This window comes from Etheostoma spectabile, chromosome 18 (assembly GCF_008692095.1).
Source record: "Etheostoma spectabile isolate EspeVRDwgs_2016 chromosome 18, UIUC_Espe_1.0, whole genome shotgun sequence".
Classification (NCBI taxonomy): Eukaryota; Metazoa; Chordata; class Actinopteri; order Perciformes; family Percidae; genus Etheostoma; species Etheostoma spectabile.
The window spans coordinates 14,933,999-14,951,103 of NC_045750.1; the positions used below are offsets into that span (position 1 = coordinate 14,933,999).

The 17,105-nt window shown below is 40.9% G+C and overlaps 2 protein-coding genes across 5 annotated transcripts in view; one reads left to right on the forward strand and one right to left on the reverse strand.

Annotated features, from left to right (window-relative positions):
* LOC116706561 (adenylate cyclase type 3) overlaps window positions 1-7,168 on the reverse strand; it is a 14,533-nt gene extending 7,365 nt beyond the window's left edge. The window contains exons 1-3 of one of the 3 annotated variants that reach the window (XM_032543476.1): window positions 7,082-7,168; window positions 2,594-5,807; window positions 1,201-1,350 (exon numbers count right to left, since the gene is read on the reverse strand). In XM_032543476.1, coding sequence (XP_032399367.1) covers window positions 1,201-1,350; window positions 2,594-3,286 — 843 coding nt within the window. In that variant the 5' untranslated portion in view covers window positions 3,287-5,807; window positions 7,082-7,168. Of the gene's footprint in view, window positions 1-1,200; window positions 1,351-2,593; window positions 5,808-6,833 lie in introns of all 3 variants that reach the window. The other 2 variants (XM_032543477.1, XM_032543478.1) reach the window with 2 other exon arrangements.
* Window positions 7,169-10,183: 3,015 nt separating this feature from the next.
* LOC116706565 (alpha-N-acetylgalactosaminidase) overlaps window positions 10,184-17,105 on the forward strand; it is an 8,346-nt gene continuing 1,424 nt past the window's right edge. Inside the window, exons 1-8 of one of the 2 annotated variants that reach the window (XM_032543483.1) lie at window positions 10,184-10,432; window positions 12,450-12,606; window positions 12,964-13,104; window positions 13,591-13,802; window positions 13,886-13,980; window positions 14,176-14,337; window positions 14,538-14,735; window positions 15,119-15,259. In XM_032543483.1, the coding sequence (XP_032399374.1) occupies window positions 10,384-10,432; window positions 12,450-12,606; window positions 12,964-13,104; window positions 13,591-13,802; window positions 13,886-13,980; window positions 14,176-14,337; window positions 14,538-14,735; window positions 15,119-15,259 (1,155 nt within the window). In that variant the 5' untranslated portion in view covers window positions 10,184-10,383. Of the gene's footprint in view, window positions 10,433-10,696; window positions 10,770-12,449; window positions 12,607-12,963; window positions 13,105-13,590; window positions 13,803-13,885; window positions 13,981-14,175; window positions 14,338-14,537; window positions 14,736-15,118; window positions 15,260-17,105 lie in introns of those variants that run through there. The other variant, XM_032543484.1, reaches the window with a different exon arrangement.

Genomic DNA, 17,105 nt, shown 5'->3' on the forward strand with positions numbered 1-17,105 from the left:
GTGTGTGTGTGTGTGTGAGTGTGTGTTTGTGTACACATAGCATGACTGAGGAAGTAAAGGAATTCCCACGAGATCCTGTCAACTGGTGTTACCTGTTCCGGTTGGCTCGGTCTTCTTGTCTTCTACCAAGCCCCCCCAGAGCAAAAACACTTTGGGAATTGAATCTTCTCTCTTTTTGTCATTTTGTCTCTCTATCCTCATCTACGTATCCACCATTAGTCTTTAAACCCCCTCTTTATACAACTCTCACAAGTCTGCTTCTCTTTTTACACAAATTGTCCCCGTCAGAATCACAGAAAGAAATGAAAAAAAATGAGACAAATTAGAGACATATGTTACATTATCTTTGATTTTAATAAATTAAAGTTATGGATTAGCATCAACTTTCAAATACTGGCAGCCTTTGCGGCATGAGAAGAAATACATAATAGCTTAAAATGGCTGTGAATAAACACTGTATCATGGCCAGTTCATTCACAATATGATTGCACTAAAAATGAATCACATCTATCCATAACTAGAGCTCCCACTGGCTCACGCTACAAACCTTCATCCATGCCACAGCCACTTTTTCACTTCCCCCTAATATTTGGGAGAGACAAATGAAACCCTATATTTTCAAATAGACAATAAACTTAAGCAAATGGACCATAAACCACATTCTCATTATAAAGAAAGAACAGGGGAGCTGCAAAAGGAGTACAACAGAGAGATGGATGCTTAACACGAAGGGAAACTAAAAACAACAATGAAATACAGTAAACATGCTTTAAAAGTATAGAATCTTGTCTTTCCACAATTTTGGTAAATGTTATGTTAGTTGTCACAGAGCCCGAGCTGACCTTATTTTGTCTGGTCCCTGACGGTGGCTGCGCTGGTGAAAACAAGTCTCTCTAATCAACCTATTAGCCCCGAGCTGGGCAAAACACACTCTGTAATTAGGCAGCACAGGGTGTTCTATGTGTGTTCGTGCATGTGTGTGTGTGTGTGTGTGTGTGTGTGTGTGTGTGTGTGTGTGTGTGTGTGTGTGTGTGTGTGGTGTGTGTGGTTGTGGTGTGTGTGTATTTATTTGTGTGTGTGTGTGCCCCAAATAAGGAAATGCATGATCTCATTAAGCAAAGTATAGATTTGATTTTGTGTGTGTGTGTGTGTGTGTGTGTGTGTGTGTGTGTGTGTGTGTTTGTGTGTGCCCCCAATTACCTGCTGGGTGCTCTGCTCCTCCAGCGTGAGTTTGACCTCTAGAGACTGACGGGCCTCCAAAAATGCTGTCCTGTACTTCCTGTCCGCCATGTAGTACGACATCGCACCCACTGTGGCTGCGCACAGGTACAGCATCACGTTGGCTAGGAGCTGCAGAGAGGGAGAAAGGATAAGCGTTTGTATATACTATACGTGTGGTGGTTAGTTTCCTCACACTATCTATTTGTCACCACTGTTTGTTATTCTCAGATTCTGCACATCAACTTTTAAATTGTATATTGGAGTTTCCGGATCCATTCTCCGGATTCAGAGACTGTATATGTATTAAATATACGTATCAAACATTTCTAACAGATTTAGTCAACTGTTCTAGGGAAAACAATTTCTGGAAAATATGGCACAAACAGGTGCAGGCTCAACAAATGCAAATTCTTTGTTATGATTATATATAATTCACATCCTGGAGATGGGTCAAGCAACACAAGCAGTGACTGGCTATCAACATATTCATTTTTTGGGGGGGAATAAGTATAGCGTAATTCAATTATTATTACAAATTATTTTGAAAATATGACCAATTTCCCTTTCACATGTCGTGATGAGAGCCTATTGAATTGTGTTGCACTAAAAAGACGTTAGGTTACATGCACATAACACATTTAGTGAACAGAATCAAACAACTGCATTTTATTCTGGCAAATCTGAATCAAGGCCCCACATCACCTGGATAGTATAATTACTCCCTTAACCCTTGTGTTGTCTTCCTGTCAAAATTAAAAGTCAACACTTTTGTTGACGCTTTTTAATCAACCATTTATCATACATTTAGTCCCCTTTTTCAACACTTTTTTCAATGTTTGTCACTTTTTTGACGTTTTCAACACTACGTAACACTAACTTATTAACTTTAGTTTTACAGTTATTTTTGGAATTTATGGTCAATAAACCTCTTTTTTAGGAAATTATACATAATGTTTGAGTTATAAAAGCAGAAATTAGGAACTATTTAGACTACAATTAAAGTAATGTATGTTGATGGATAATCACAGACTGGAATATGTCAACTTTTACTCAATTCGATTTTTTTCTCCGAATTCTATAATAATTGAAATAAAATAAGACACCCCCAAATGAATGAAAGTAGAGATTTGTACTTGCCAAAGAGCGTTGTGTGGAATCAATCATGTTATTTTGGGTCATTACAATTGGGTAGTTAAAAAGAACATTGATGTAGGAAAAGGGGTCAATTTGACCCGAGGACAACATGAGGGTTAAGTAATGGTTCCCAACATTTTGGGCTTGTGACCATAATGCCCTACAGCGTGGACACCGCACACACCTCCACACGTGACAACCTAAGTTACAGGTGCTTTGTCGTTTAGGCCATAATTACCTGTCTTGCCAGCATGGGCTCCTGCATGTTGGTCTCAAAACTTTGAGCCACGGTCAGCCCCAGGACCAGGGTGTATGTCCCACAGGAGAGGGCTGTGAGCAGGAGCAGCGGCACCATGTTCAGCGGCAGTGTCAGAAAGCTGGAGAAACTGAAAAAGACCTGCCAGCCCACAGAGTCACTGGCATGGGGGAAACGCTTGCAGTTCAGGAAAATGTAACATAAAACGTGGACGGTGATCATCAGCCACAGTATGTACGGCACTGCTCTGCGTGAGACTGGCGATGCAGGGAGCTTCTGTCGCCAAGACAGCGCGTAGAGCACCACGTCCGCAGCCAGAGCCACAGCTGCGACCACCAGCATCGCCAGTTTGTCCTCAGTGTACACCACTGCGCACATGATGATGATGAAGCTGTTGAAAAGAGCAGCAAACATCACCAGCACGAGCATGTTCTCTTGTCTCTGTTGGCAGAAGTAGTTCTGGTAAATTCTCTCCAGTGATTCTGGCGCAAAAGTGAGGCGCATTGCGCACGGCAGGCAGCGGCAGCAGCTCGACTGGAGCACGGCCACTTCACGCGTCCGACCCGCTCCATGGCCTGCTCCATGACCTGGATCACTGGGAACTTGAACTGAATACTCCAATGAGTACTCTGCAGATTGCTCTTTATCTGTTGTACGGACCCGGTTTAGAGACATGTTGCTTCAATTAAGGTTCATAAAGTAATACTTGTGTAGGCCTACATTAATCCTGAAGTGCGCAGAATGCCAAAATCCATGGAAAAGTTGGGCTGCTGCCCATCTTTGTTCTATTAATAAAGATAATTACAATTGGATTGATTTTCTTGTCCTTGCAAAAATCAATCCAACTCAATGAAAAACAAAGTGCAGGAACTAATTACATCCCAGAGTGTTCCAATGACTTTTACTATTGGCTTTATCCACCATAGAAATGTTCTTACCTTTCAAAACGATTACCATGTTTTTTTTTTCATTTTATGGCGCCAAACAGTTCCTTAGAAGCATATTAGATTCTCAGAGCTTCTAACAGCCTTGGAGCTGCTTCTCTGTCCCCAGGCTGTTTCAGTGGAAAAAACTTCTTTGTTCATGAAGCTGCAGTCCAGTGTGCTGCCATGGTAGACCAACAAAACCCTGAGCCACGGGCGGATATCCATTTGCATGCAACATATAATCTTTTCAGAAAGGCTAATATGAATCTATATATAGGCAGGAAATGTTATTTTGATTTATGAGTCTATATTTTTCTTAATCGTCTGCAAAACAGACTCTACTCCAAGATGCTCTTCAGTCTTCTGTTAGTCTTTGCTTCTCTCTCCTCCCACTCCCCCTCCTTTTTCTAGTCTTCAGTTACTGTTGCTAAGATGAAACCAAAGTAACTGGCAAATGGCAATCACCTCTTGGGAAAATGTGGCAATGCTGGTAGGAAAAGGTGAGCAAAAGGGATCATTACAGCTATTTTGGCATTCAATAGGTTTTACCCCCCAAGTGTCTTACAGTAATCAGTACGGAGATTTTCATATTTTAGTGAATAAATACTAAAACACATGCTTGGATAACTTTTATCATCCATTTTATTCAACACTAGTAGCCACAATAAAACATGTTTATGACAATTGTCTGCGCTTTTGAATTAGAATTGATTTGAAAAATTAGATTTGTCAAATTTTAAAGGTGTTATAACTTGTATGCCAGTGTAGACGTGCAATAATGCAATCACATCAATCTACTTAACATAAACACATATACACTCTTTGTTAGTGCCTGGCCTTGTGTTCAGGCGGAGACAGAAATCTGAACCCAGGCTTTAATCACTCTCTGTGTGCGTTTGTTGTCGGCGCTGGTTTTCCTATCATGCCACTAAGAGCACTTCCCAACGCCAACAATATAGCCACCAGAACTCCCACAGTCCCCAGTCTCCCCAGGGCTGCGGTACCCAGCACTGCAGCCCCGAGTGCCCCGGCTCCGATAGGGGCTGCTGCTGCGGTGACCGTCTCCATGCCGATTCCTTTAATTAGCTCTGGCCCCGAGAGCAGTCCCCTTTGTAGCTTTACCTGAGTGTGGAACGGGCTCTTTGGTGCACCAAGAACAAAGGCCCCCACTGCAACAAGGGGGATTGTTAGAAGTTCTGATGTTGTCAGGAGAGTCGCTTTCAGTGCTACACCTTGCATAGCCAGAATTGCACCAACAACAACTGAACCTAAAGCTGCTAAAGTTGAGTTTCTAGACCCAAACGCCTGTTTTGCTGCGACACTTGCAGCTCCGAGCGACACTCCTGCAGCTGTAGCAGCTCCTAACGTTCCACCAATGCTGCTTCGGGTCCCCAGAGAAAAGCTCCATTGCAGAATGGCTCTCAGGGAAACTGATGATAGTATAGCAGCTCCCACAGCGACCTTTCCAGCCACCTCTGGCCCCAGCCCGACCATGGCCACTGTTCCCAGGCCAGCCCCTAGCAGCCCTGCAGACAGAAACGCCACCCAGAGGACCGACTGCAGCATCAAAACCACCTCTGCTTCAGACCCTTCTCCTGCTTCACCTGCACCCAAACCCACTGAAAATCCAAGCATCCCCACAAAAACAGAGTAGAAGAATATCCTCTCTAAAAGTTTGCACCCGGTTTTAGACTTTGGTCTTTGTGTCATCCTCTCTGTCAGAGCCTTTCGTAGGGCACAAAGAACAGAGATGGTCAATCCCACGACGAAGAGTCCAACCATCACACCCATTCTGCCGTATACGACACTGAGGTACAGAGTGGTAAAGATGATTAACAGAGCTTTGGTCATGTCGTTAATATTGGAGTAAGAGTAGACTACAAGGACCAGAACGCCTTGGGCAGCGATATATATCCATGGTGGAAGAACGCTTGCTAACACTCCTGTAGTGACAGCTCCCACCACAACAGAGGCTCCTGTTGTGGCCTCCGCTAACCACGGCAACCTCACTCCAACGTTGGTCAGCAGCTTCATCACCATGGCAGCGAGGAGAAAACCACTTCCCAGAGAAAGGAGCACTGAGGTGAACACGAGGCATGCCGTCACCACCCCGACACCTGTGGAACCGGCTCGTCCAGCAGCCAGAGTCGCAGCAGTCAGCAGGACGCCGTCTTCGGTCAGCGTGGGCTCCACTGCGAAGAGCACAGCTTCCCCAAAAGCAAAACCTGCTGCTGCACTTTGGAGGGTTGTCGTCACAACACCAAAAACACCTGGACACAAGGATGTAATAATGTAAAAAGTATTCTCTTTGAGTCACTACTGGTTGGAAGTAACTAAGTACATTTACTTCAATACCAACAACAATTTTACAGAGGAAGTTAAGTTTACCCTTAATGGGGAGTACTACGCAGCCTGAGATATATAATGTCTGCTGAGGCTCTGGAGGGAGCTTTCTAAAACCTGAGAAAATAATCTTAATGATGTCATCGGTACTTTTTTTTCTTTTTACATTTTTAACAGAAATCCTAAATTACATACTGTGGCAAGTGTATCAAAATATAGGAGTTGCATTATGGGAAATGTAGGATACTGGGTTCTAGGGGCTTAATCCACAGTGTTTATTATTATTATTACTTATTATTTATGTATTTATTTTATTTATTTACTTTTTGATCAACTTTTTAAAATTTTCTGTTGAATTCTTTTCTTCATGCCTGCCCTTTGTAAAGCACTATCTATTCACAAAGTGCTATTTAAATAATCAGGATTATTATCATTTTATATTATTATATAGCATACAACTAAAAGGGTTTTCATTTCAGATGTAAATATTGTACTTGTTACCCCGCTACATTTATCCGACAGTTACTTAGATTTATATAATAAATCATGTTATAAAATACAAAAGTTATAAATCAAACTACCCAAATATAAAACCTTTAAAATGAGCACAACCTGCTGCTTTATATATTAACAAATCTGTAATAATTTCATTACATATGTATAGTAATAAAGTATTTTTCATAATGTATTTATATAAAACATGTGTACTTGTATTAACTACATTTCATATGCAGGGCTTTCACTTGTAATGGAGTACTTTTATGTTGTAGTATTGCTACTTTTACTATAGTACGCACAGACTATTCTCCACATGTTATGACCTGCTCCTGTCACTTTAAGAGGAAAGTGAAACCACTGGAATGGGTGCATGCCTGAAACTTAAAACCAGGAAGCCTGTCTGAACTACGAAAACATAACAAACATTTCAACAGACCGTCTAGCTACATACACACCTGCATCAGAGCGGTCGATTCCTTGCACAAAAAAACAAACCAAATCTATGCTCTGTCTGTACTCTGGATCATTTTAGGTCTCACATCAGCAACTCTGTGACTTGGCTGCTCCTTTTAGATTCTGTTCAGACATCAACTCTGAGTCATCTATGCAGCTAATTTAATCAGCTGTACGGATGTCTGGTAGAGCCTTAAATATCTCAAGTTTAACACATTTAGTTTCCTATGTATTTCTGAAGTCATCTTACCCAGGCTTGTTTCTGCCATGGCTGCTTGTGGCTTGTCTAGCTTAGGCACAGCCATAGGCTCCACCTCTTCCTTCGATGCCACTTTTCACCTACAGAGGGCAGAACCAACCAGGAAAAACAGTAATGTATGATTGTGTGGTAGTGTTCTGTACAGCCTATTCAACACAGTTGGAAATAAATGCTGTGATAGAGAGATCTCCTTCCAAAATATAAAGGTTTGGCCTAAACAATTCTAACCACTCATCATCTTTGCAGGTTTTACAGAGGCTAGCAGCTCACATATCACACACAGTATTCACAACCACAGTATAAGCCAAGTCAGCTTTACTGTCAATTCCTTCCCATACACTAGACATGCAGGGGAATTGAAAATTCCTGAAGAAAAATGCACAACAGATAATACAAGACAGTCTTACCACAAGAGTAAAAAACAAAAGTGCTCAACAGATAGGGACATTTTTCCTAACACTAAAACTATAAACAGCAACAACATCACAAGACAAGATCACAAGACAAAAAAAAGGCACGAGCAGTTTTAATGATGTGTTGTGGAAGAGGGGAAAATACGCAAAAATACGACAATGCAAGAGCAGCAACTTCAGAGTCCAATGTTTTTGTGCAAAAAGATGCTATGCATGAAAAGAAACAGCAACTTCAGAGTCCGAGTCTTCTCTCCTCCCCGAGGGCAGGAGGCTGTAGAGACTGTGTGTGGGATGGCTGTCGTTGCTTTTCAACCAGAGTTGTGTTGTCCGACTTCACCATGTGATTTGTGCTCAGTGTGATGCTGCTTGAGGTGTTGTTGCTGACTCTTACTGCTTGCGGCCTCCGGCTCTCGCTGAGGAAGTCCAACAGCCAGTTGCATAGTGAGGTGTTGAGCCCCTGCTGGTCTAGTTTGCAGATGAGTTGCTGTGGGATTATGGTGTGGAATGTGGAATGCGGTCTATGAGCAACATTCTCACATATGAGCCCTTTGTGTCCAGGTGAGTGAGGGCTGGGTGTAGGGCACAGCACGTTGCATCCTCTGTGGACCATTGGGCTCAGTATGCAAACCGGAATGGGTCCAGTATGGGGGGGGGAGGGGGGATTTGATGTGTGAACCTATTGCAATGCATGCATGCACACTTGTTTTGTTGCTGTTATTGTTTCTTAATAAGAAAAAAAAATGAATTCAGGTGGTAATATGAAAAGAGTTTGGAATCCATTTGGAATAGTTAAAATAACTTCTTTTTTACGGTCTTAGTGCACCTCTTACTGAACTCTGCTTTGTTCTGCTATGACGGAGATCCCATCTGATCAAAGAGAAACCAGCTACAACAGTAAAATGCAACTTACACATTGATATATCAGCACCAACAATCTAATGTTGTATAACAATATATCAGAATCAGAATCAGAAATACTTTAGTTAGCATACAGTTGCGTAGTGTTACAGTTGCAAGAGTATATAAATGTCAGAGTAGAAATATAAATAAAGAAATATAAGTAGTGTGGCTATGTACAGGTTGCATGGGCCATACTGCAGAACAAACACTTTTACCTTCAATACTTTAATTACATTTTGCTGATAAGGCTCCTGTCACTAATTTTTATATGATCTGAGTATTTCTTCCACCAGTGCTGGAGCCCCTGTTTGTATGGCAAAGACACCTCTTTGTACCACAGACAAATCAACACACACACACACACACACATACACACACACACACACACACACACACACACACACACACACACACACACACACACACACACACACACACACACACACACACACACACACACACATACTGATCACATAGTTGACATAGCCATGAAAATCTTGAGTCACTCAGAAACACATGACTGGATTTTGCTTTTACTGCGCTTCCTGTACAAAGGTCAGCGAAACATGTTTTAAAGGCGTTGCTTTGATCTCAATGAACCATATGAACGTATTGCACTCTCAGCATCTGTTTTGACACGTAACTTTATTAGGATGTGACTGTTTCAGTTCAGCTTCTAAGAGCTTTACAGGTTTGCATTTTCCTAGAATAGTTATAAGTTCTTTACTTTATAACATTACCTACATTTCTCTAGTTGTGGTTTAAAGGGCTTTGTTTCATTACGATTGCTTTAATTTCAGCTATTCTTTAACCATGTATTCTGTTTGTTTGTTGCTGTTTGGAAGTGCACATCGGCCTGCTTTGGCTTTTACGTAGGCTACAAGACTCATTTGCATTGTGCATTGTTGTACATACATATGCACTAGATTACCAGCAATTAGGTGGCTGCAGTTTTTATCCAGATCAAAGTAAAAACATTGGGGTACCACTTTGTAGTCAGAAAACATTTATAAAGGGTCTATATGCTGTAATTCATGATTTACTGGCCTGCTGGATGAATTCCTTTTTCCACCTAATCCTAGAGAATTTGGTGTGGCTCCAGAGGGAATATCCCTTTCAATTTAACAATCTAACTCCCTTGCATTTGCTTCCTTCCTGATGGAAGGATCGGGCTCCGCTCCCATGTGCCTGGTGGATCAGAGAAGTAGCTCATTTAAAATGAAAGGTGGTAAGATATCTTAATCAGGGCTCTATGACAACCCTTCCTGGATACCTTTAACAGCCTACCACAAACCGGTGGGACTGATTGAGGTCAGTAGTTTCTGGCATTGTTGCTGTTAATGTAAAAGTCAATAACAACAGTTGAAAATAGTGCCATGCCCGAGGTGGATTTTCCACAACCTGGCAACTCAAAAGTGTTCTTATTTATGTCTTATAATTGATCTATAAACATTAATATTCGTTAACATTAACAGTTGATAAACCCTTTATAACAAATTTAATAAACAGTAGGCTATAAAATTATAAATGGTGCCTTCAAAGTGGCGCCACAAGTTCTATAATAGGCCACTAATGACATAATCCAACACCATGAAAAACGCAAATGTAGCTCTCTGTCACTCATTGTTGTGAGGGAAAGTTATTTGCAAGGACAAAGTGGAAAAGGGCAAAGACTAATTGAAAGGAAGGAATCGAGGCGAGTAAAAATGATTATTGGGACGCGTCCCCCTCTAACTTCCTGCTCTGCAGTCAGCTGACTGATCCGCGGCCACGTGACTGTAGTTTCCTTTCCGATTGGAGCGGCTCCCTTGGTTTCTTCGCTAGGTCGGAGAGGATGCGTATCACGGGGTTTGTTCAAAAGCCTGAGCGAAGTAAAGCCATAAGAGAGCAGAAAAACAAGAAGAAGTAGGAGGGGGAGTAAAGGAAGAAGAGGAGGAGGAAGAATAAGATAAAAGCAGGGATTTGAGAAGACTTTAGCACATGCTCCTCCATCTTCCTTCCGCCGGTCAGAATAGGTCCCTCAGTCTAGGTGAGTAACGCTGCGTTGAAATCTTTTCACGATGTTAAATTATGTATGCTAGCAAACATTGTGTTCTTTTCTCATAACAACCACAATTCATCTATTTTTTTCAACGTTTGGGCACTAAGTTACTTTATAATAGTTATATAGTGCCATGTACATTTAATGTCACAGAAATCATAACTTATGTTAGGCAGGTTTATTTCAACATGCATTCTGTCTGCCATGTTGTAAGAACTTTATGTTGTCTGTAATAAGTTCTGGGTTCTAAATGTAGCCTTTAGGACTGTGTCAGTAGGAGAAGTCACCTGGCAGGTTGTTGCTGCTTTCTGTCACACCCAGTCAGGTGACACTCAGGAGGTGCATGTGTGTTTAGATCATCCGTCTTTTGTGTTACTCATCATAATATACATTGACAGTAATCATGGGCTGGCTGTAATAGAAAGCAGCTTTAGTGAAAATGCTCTGACAAAGGACAGTGGCTTGCATAAGTTTACACACCCATGCTAATGTTGATTAAAAAGAGGAATAAATAAACATATTTTGGAAATTGATCTCAATGCCTTAATTCAAAAATAGTTAGGAAAATCCAACCTTTTAATGACAACAATTTTCTTTCTGAATGAATAATGTATTGTAAATAAATAAATGTTCTTCCTTAAAATACAAGGGGGCATAAGTATACACACCACTATGTTAAATTCCCATAGAGGCAGGCACATTTTTATTTTTAAAGGCCAGTTATTTCATGGATCCAGGATACTATGCATCCTGATACAGTTCCCTTGGCCTTTGGAATGACCCCATCATCACATACCCTTCACCATACGTGGTGTTATTTCAGTTAGCCTAATAGCTGGTTTGATTTGCATTGAAAGATGATTTTATGGAAAGTTCCCCATGCCAATCTCTATGTATGGTGAAGGGTATGTGATGAGGGGGTTATTTTAATTCCAAAGGCCAAGGGAACTGTATCAGGATGCATAGTATCCTGGATCCATGAAATACCTGGCCTTTAAAAATAAAAATGTGCCTGCTTCTATGGGAATTTAACATAGGAGTGTGTATACTTATGCCCTGTGTATTTTAAGGAAGAACATTTATTTATTTACCTTATATTATTCATTCACAAAGAAAATTGGTGTCCTTTAAAAGGTTGGATTTTCCCATTTCTTTTTTTAATTAAGGCATTAAGGTTAATTTCCAAAAGATGTTATTTTATTCCTCTTTTTAATCAACTTTAGCATGGGTGTGTAAACGTATGCAAGCCACTGTATATGGTTAGGTGGTTTTGCTGCAGGTAATGCAGTACATAAATACACAGAAACTTTGGTGAAGATTGATGACATTCCAATGCTTGATATCGCTCATATTCTCTATTAGATGGATAATCTGAATGTTGTTTCTGACATTATAAATATAATTCTACTTCTGGGTGAATATCATCTTCACTTTAGTAAATGAAGAAATAGTAAGCACTCCTTTGTTGGTCAAGTGACTAAGTTGATTTTCTGTTCACTAAGAAAAATGCAGTCTAGCAGGATTGCAAAAAAGACAAGTGTCGTTTTTTTCTAAGGTATTGCTGTTTTGAATTTTGGTCTCATAAGTTTGGATCATAAGGTCTTTGCTCTGTTATTTTTGAGATTTTTATGTGCTTGGGTTTTAAATTTATGATTTATGTTTGATCATATATTTAATTTTATTAATTAATTAATCCCTCCTAATCCTTTTTTAGTTTTTTTAGTTACCCGTTTGTATCTATGTATTTCCTTGTCTTCAAGGTGGAATGTTATTGTTATTATATTCATTCAGGGATATTTAATTGAATGTATGAGAATACAAGAATTTTTATGCTTATGTTTGTAGTATTTTTTTAAATGTTCAATAAAAAATAAAAATACACAGAGACAGCCCCAACCTTGTATGTTAAAGACATTTGTGTACGGTTGGAACACCTTCACCCGAAGATGTCACCCAGAGGACAGCACTGACGCCTGATTTAACTTCATGTTTCTTTCTTCTGCAGGAATGCATTTGGCGGTGCTTCTGTTTGCGTCGGCGCTCTTTGTGGCCACCTTCGCCCTCGACAATGGAGTGATGAGGACCCCTCCGATGGGCTGGTTGGCATGGGAACGATTCCGCTGTGACATTGACTGTGAGCACGACCCCAAGAACTGCATCAGGCAAGCATATATCACATCATATTAATATGCATATATCACTGGGATCTCACTTGAGCTTCTCTTTAGAAACCGGTGTTTTTTCACTGTCACCAACTTTTTCAAATGATGAAATTGCTCCATTTGAATCAACTGGCCCTTGTGTGCTACTATTTGAGGTATCATTTTGAAATAAAGGGCGTGGACCAACATTCCTAACATCCAATCAGGGTAATGCTTCAGGCGTAATGAACTACCAACATCCTGTTTCAGTATAGGTGTGGATTTGAAAACAATAAGACCTGCAGCTCCCCATCAGCTTTACAGAGCTTCACAGGCTCCATTCCACCTTCTAATGAGACATTTCTGTCTTCCCTTCAGTGAGAATCTGTTCATGGACATGGCAGACAGACTCTCAGAGGACGGCTGGAGGGAACTTGGCTACGTCTACGTGAACATAGATGACTGCTGGTCCTCCATGAAGAGGGACGCGAAGGGACGGCTGCAGGCTGACCCTAAAAGGTAATGGTTAAGTATATACACAAACACACACACACACACACACACACACACACACACACACACACACACACACACAGAAGCTGTTGCACCTCAGTGCAAACATTAATCTGTAACCTTTAAGCCTGTAAGTCAATAAAACAATTAAACAAGATGATTACAATGTGACAGTGAAGCAATCATGTGACTAACAAAGAACATTAGTAGTACTTTTAACTTGTGTGCGGTGTATACTCTATGAATGCGGCATCAGCATAAAGATGATACAGGCAATAGTTTCTCCTTTATTTTCATCTCGCTGGGAGGTGGAAGTCAAAATAGTGATGAAAAAATCACAAAACACAAAAATAAATCACACTACTCATCTTAAACAAACAACTGTATACTTTTCTGATTCAGAGTTTCACTATTCAAGTGCAAAGATAGGGTAAATGTATCAGTAGAGGCGTAAAATTATAACTGCCCTTCTTCCTCCTCACTCTGCCTCAGATTTCCAGGAGGCATCCAAAAACTGGCACGCTACATGCATGACAGGGGTCTCAAGCTGGGCATCTACGGGGACATGGGCACACACACCTGCGGGGGCTACCCCGGCACAACACTGGACAAGATCGAGATAGACGCTCAGACGTTCGCTGACTGGGAGGTGGATATGTTTAAGTTTGACGGCTGTTATTCTAATGCCACAGAGCAAGAGAAAGGTAAGAAAGGAGGAAGGGACTTTAACACTGTTGTTACTGAGATGTTGCTGACGTAATTTGACTCTTGTTCCTCACTTGAACAGGTTACCCTCTCATGTCAAAGGCTTTAAATGCTACTGGCCGTCCCATTGGCTATTCCTGCAGTTGGCCCGCCTACCAGGGTGGCCTGCCACCTAAGGTATAATCAGGATGTGTCAACGTTTATATCATCCACCTAAAGATTTAGGCCCGACAATTTTACATAACTCATGTCGTCACTGAAAAGATTGTTTCCCCCCAGTGGAATTAGACGCTGGTGTCAGGACTATGTTCTAATACTTTAAATCCACAGATTATATTTTTACACATTTGTGAAACTGATATACGTTTTCAGGTAAACTACACTCAGCTGGGCGAGATCTGCAACCTGTGGCGTAACTATGGCGACATCCAGGACTCTTGGGACAGTGTCCTGAACATTATTGACTGGTTCTTTGAAAACCAGGATGTCCTGATACCTGCAGCTGGTCCTGGACAGTGGAATGACCCTGACATGGTCAGTTCAACAGACAAAATAACTTGCATTATTTATTTATTTTACATATTTACTGCCTTCTATGTACTACATGGTCTGTCAGTGAGGTTAGAATGCACCAATGCTACATGTAAAAGAAAAAGACCCATAGTTTTAAAAAAGTGCTACAAGTATAAAATCTTATTTCATCTTCGTTGATTGTGTGATGTTGACCTCCACAGCTGATTGCTGGCGACTTCGGCCTCAGCATGGAGCAGTCTCGGGCTCAGATGGCTCTGTGGGCCATCATGGCTGCTCCTCTTTTCATGTCCAATGACCTGCGCACCGTCAGCAGCGGGGCCCGCAGCATCCTCCAGAACAAAATGGCCATCAGCATCAACCAGGACGCCATGGGCATCCAAGGAAGGCGCATTCTAACGGTGACTCCCTTTTGCATGGATCTCGCTGCTTCTTGCAAGTGATCAAGATGAAGAAAAAAATAAACAGAAATTAGCTGGTTAGGGTTTTGACTTCTGTATTTAATTCTGTTTATATCCTCTGTTGTTCACACACAGTACATGGGATTCGAAATTCACTTTTTGTCCACCAGCTAAATTGAATAGTAAATTTTCAAATTTTACAAGCCACTCAATATATTACCGTAGTTTTTTTGGCTGCTGAGTGAAGCAAATCTACCAGTCTATTGCATATTTTACCAGCATTTGGCTGGTAGATGGTGCTAATTTTGAACCCAGCTGGATATACATGTCTTGTCATTTGTTGTGTCATTATTCACAATTTCTTGTCCCTTTCTTTCTGCCAGGAGAAGAGTCAAATTCAGGTGTTCTGGCGCCCCCTGTCCAAAAATGCCAGTGCATTGGTCTTCTTCAGTCGTCGTACTGACATGCCCTACCGTTACCAGACTACCCTCAGCAAACTCAACTACACCACCGGCAGCTATGAGGTATGTCTTTTTAAAGTTTTTATAGACGGCCTGGAATCGGACAGGCAATGTATTATCTCTGGTCCACTCCCGGCTTCTCAGTTTAAAGCTTGACAGGGTAACTTTTTGATATTAATGAACGTCCTTTACATTTAAGCCATTGCCAAATGAGCTGATACAAAGCTAATTAAGACTTTTAGACTCACAAAACTCTCTTTCTATTTCTCAGTTTGGCTGTGTTTAGAACACGCTGGAACTCGAGTGAAAATAATTACCTCTTCTGAAGGGTCCATCATATATATTTTTTTTAAACCGCCGTGTTGTCCTTGGCTACAACAAGGGGGTGGGGGCGTGTGCGCGATTACGGAAGACTTTCATCATGTGGATGCAACTACAGTGGTCATTACTTAGAATTCCCAATTCTCATGGGGGAGACAGAAACTACGCACTATAGCTTTAAAGATATTAAATTCAGATATGTACGCCAATTGTACCTTTGGCCAAAAGGATACGGTTGATAATTTCACCACCTTTTTATCACTTATCATGATGGACTACACATGAACAGTACACAGTATTCTCCAGTTCCACTACTCTGTATCACTATCCTGCCATTAAACCTTTAAATGGCACCCCTGATCCAAAATTAGCACCCGTCATGCTCACTCATTTCTGTATCAACCGCACTAGCTCACATATCAAATTCATGTGAAGGAATGCCTCAGTGTGTAGCGAGGAAGGGGGGGGGGGGTAAAGTTGTGTTGTGTTAGTAAATGTACAGAGTAGGTTTTAGTTTGACCATGAATAAAAGCTGCAGCTCCTCAAGCCCTCCAGCATTAACCTCGGCCCTGGAGGCAAAAACAAGTCTTCCCTGTGCTTCCCGACCACGAAGAACAATAAAATAAAAACAATTGCCACGGTGATTTTTTTTCTCAGTTTTATTGCTTGTTCAAGCTAAATATTCTGTGTATGAATTTAGATTTATTGATGGTATACTTTTGCACGTAGATGGGCACATTCATGTACGACATGCTTGTGTACACAATCCAACCCCCGAAAAACTCGACTCCCTAAGTGTGTAATTCAAACGCTTATATTTACCATGCATGTAATGTTTTTTGTGTAAATGTATCGGACCATAAACGGCAACTTTCTTTACATAAACAGTGTCTAAAGGACCCAAATCATCTTCATTTAGCGCATAGATTTCAAAAGTGGCAGACTTAAAAAAAAAACTTTCTTTACTACATACTTTAATTTCAGACCCTGTGTAACTACTACCTGGGTGTCTTAATTATCAATGCGCTGAATTGATTTGCTGCACTCATACTACAGTGTTGATCCACTGGACATCAAGCTTATGTTTTTTTTTTAAATTTTCTATTTGGTTTTATTTAGCTTAGTTTTATTCAGTTTTTTAGAGTGTTTTGTAGTTATTCAAAACAATTTATTTTAAGTTTGTATGTAACTAGATATACATACAGAATACATGTTTGGAGAAATGTATAGGAATGGCCATGATGTTTAATCTTTGCGCTACTTTACTCTGCTATGTTAAAGTGCTCATATTATGAAAAAAAACACTTTTTCTGGGATTTGGGGTGTTATCTCTGAGGCTTTCACATGCATACAATCTTGGGAAAAAACTAGCCATGCTGTTTTGAGTGAGATACGGGTATCTGAATGTCCTCTGCCTTCAGTCTCCGGGTGAGCTGTTTAAAATCTGTAAGGCTTTCTACGTCACTAGCCGAGAGGAGGTGGCTAACCGTAGCACATGCTAGCGCTAGCATGCTAGCTTGTTTTCAATGGCAAACACTGCTACAACACACACTAGTTCACCATAATCTACAGAGGAACTACTTCCATG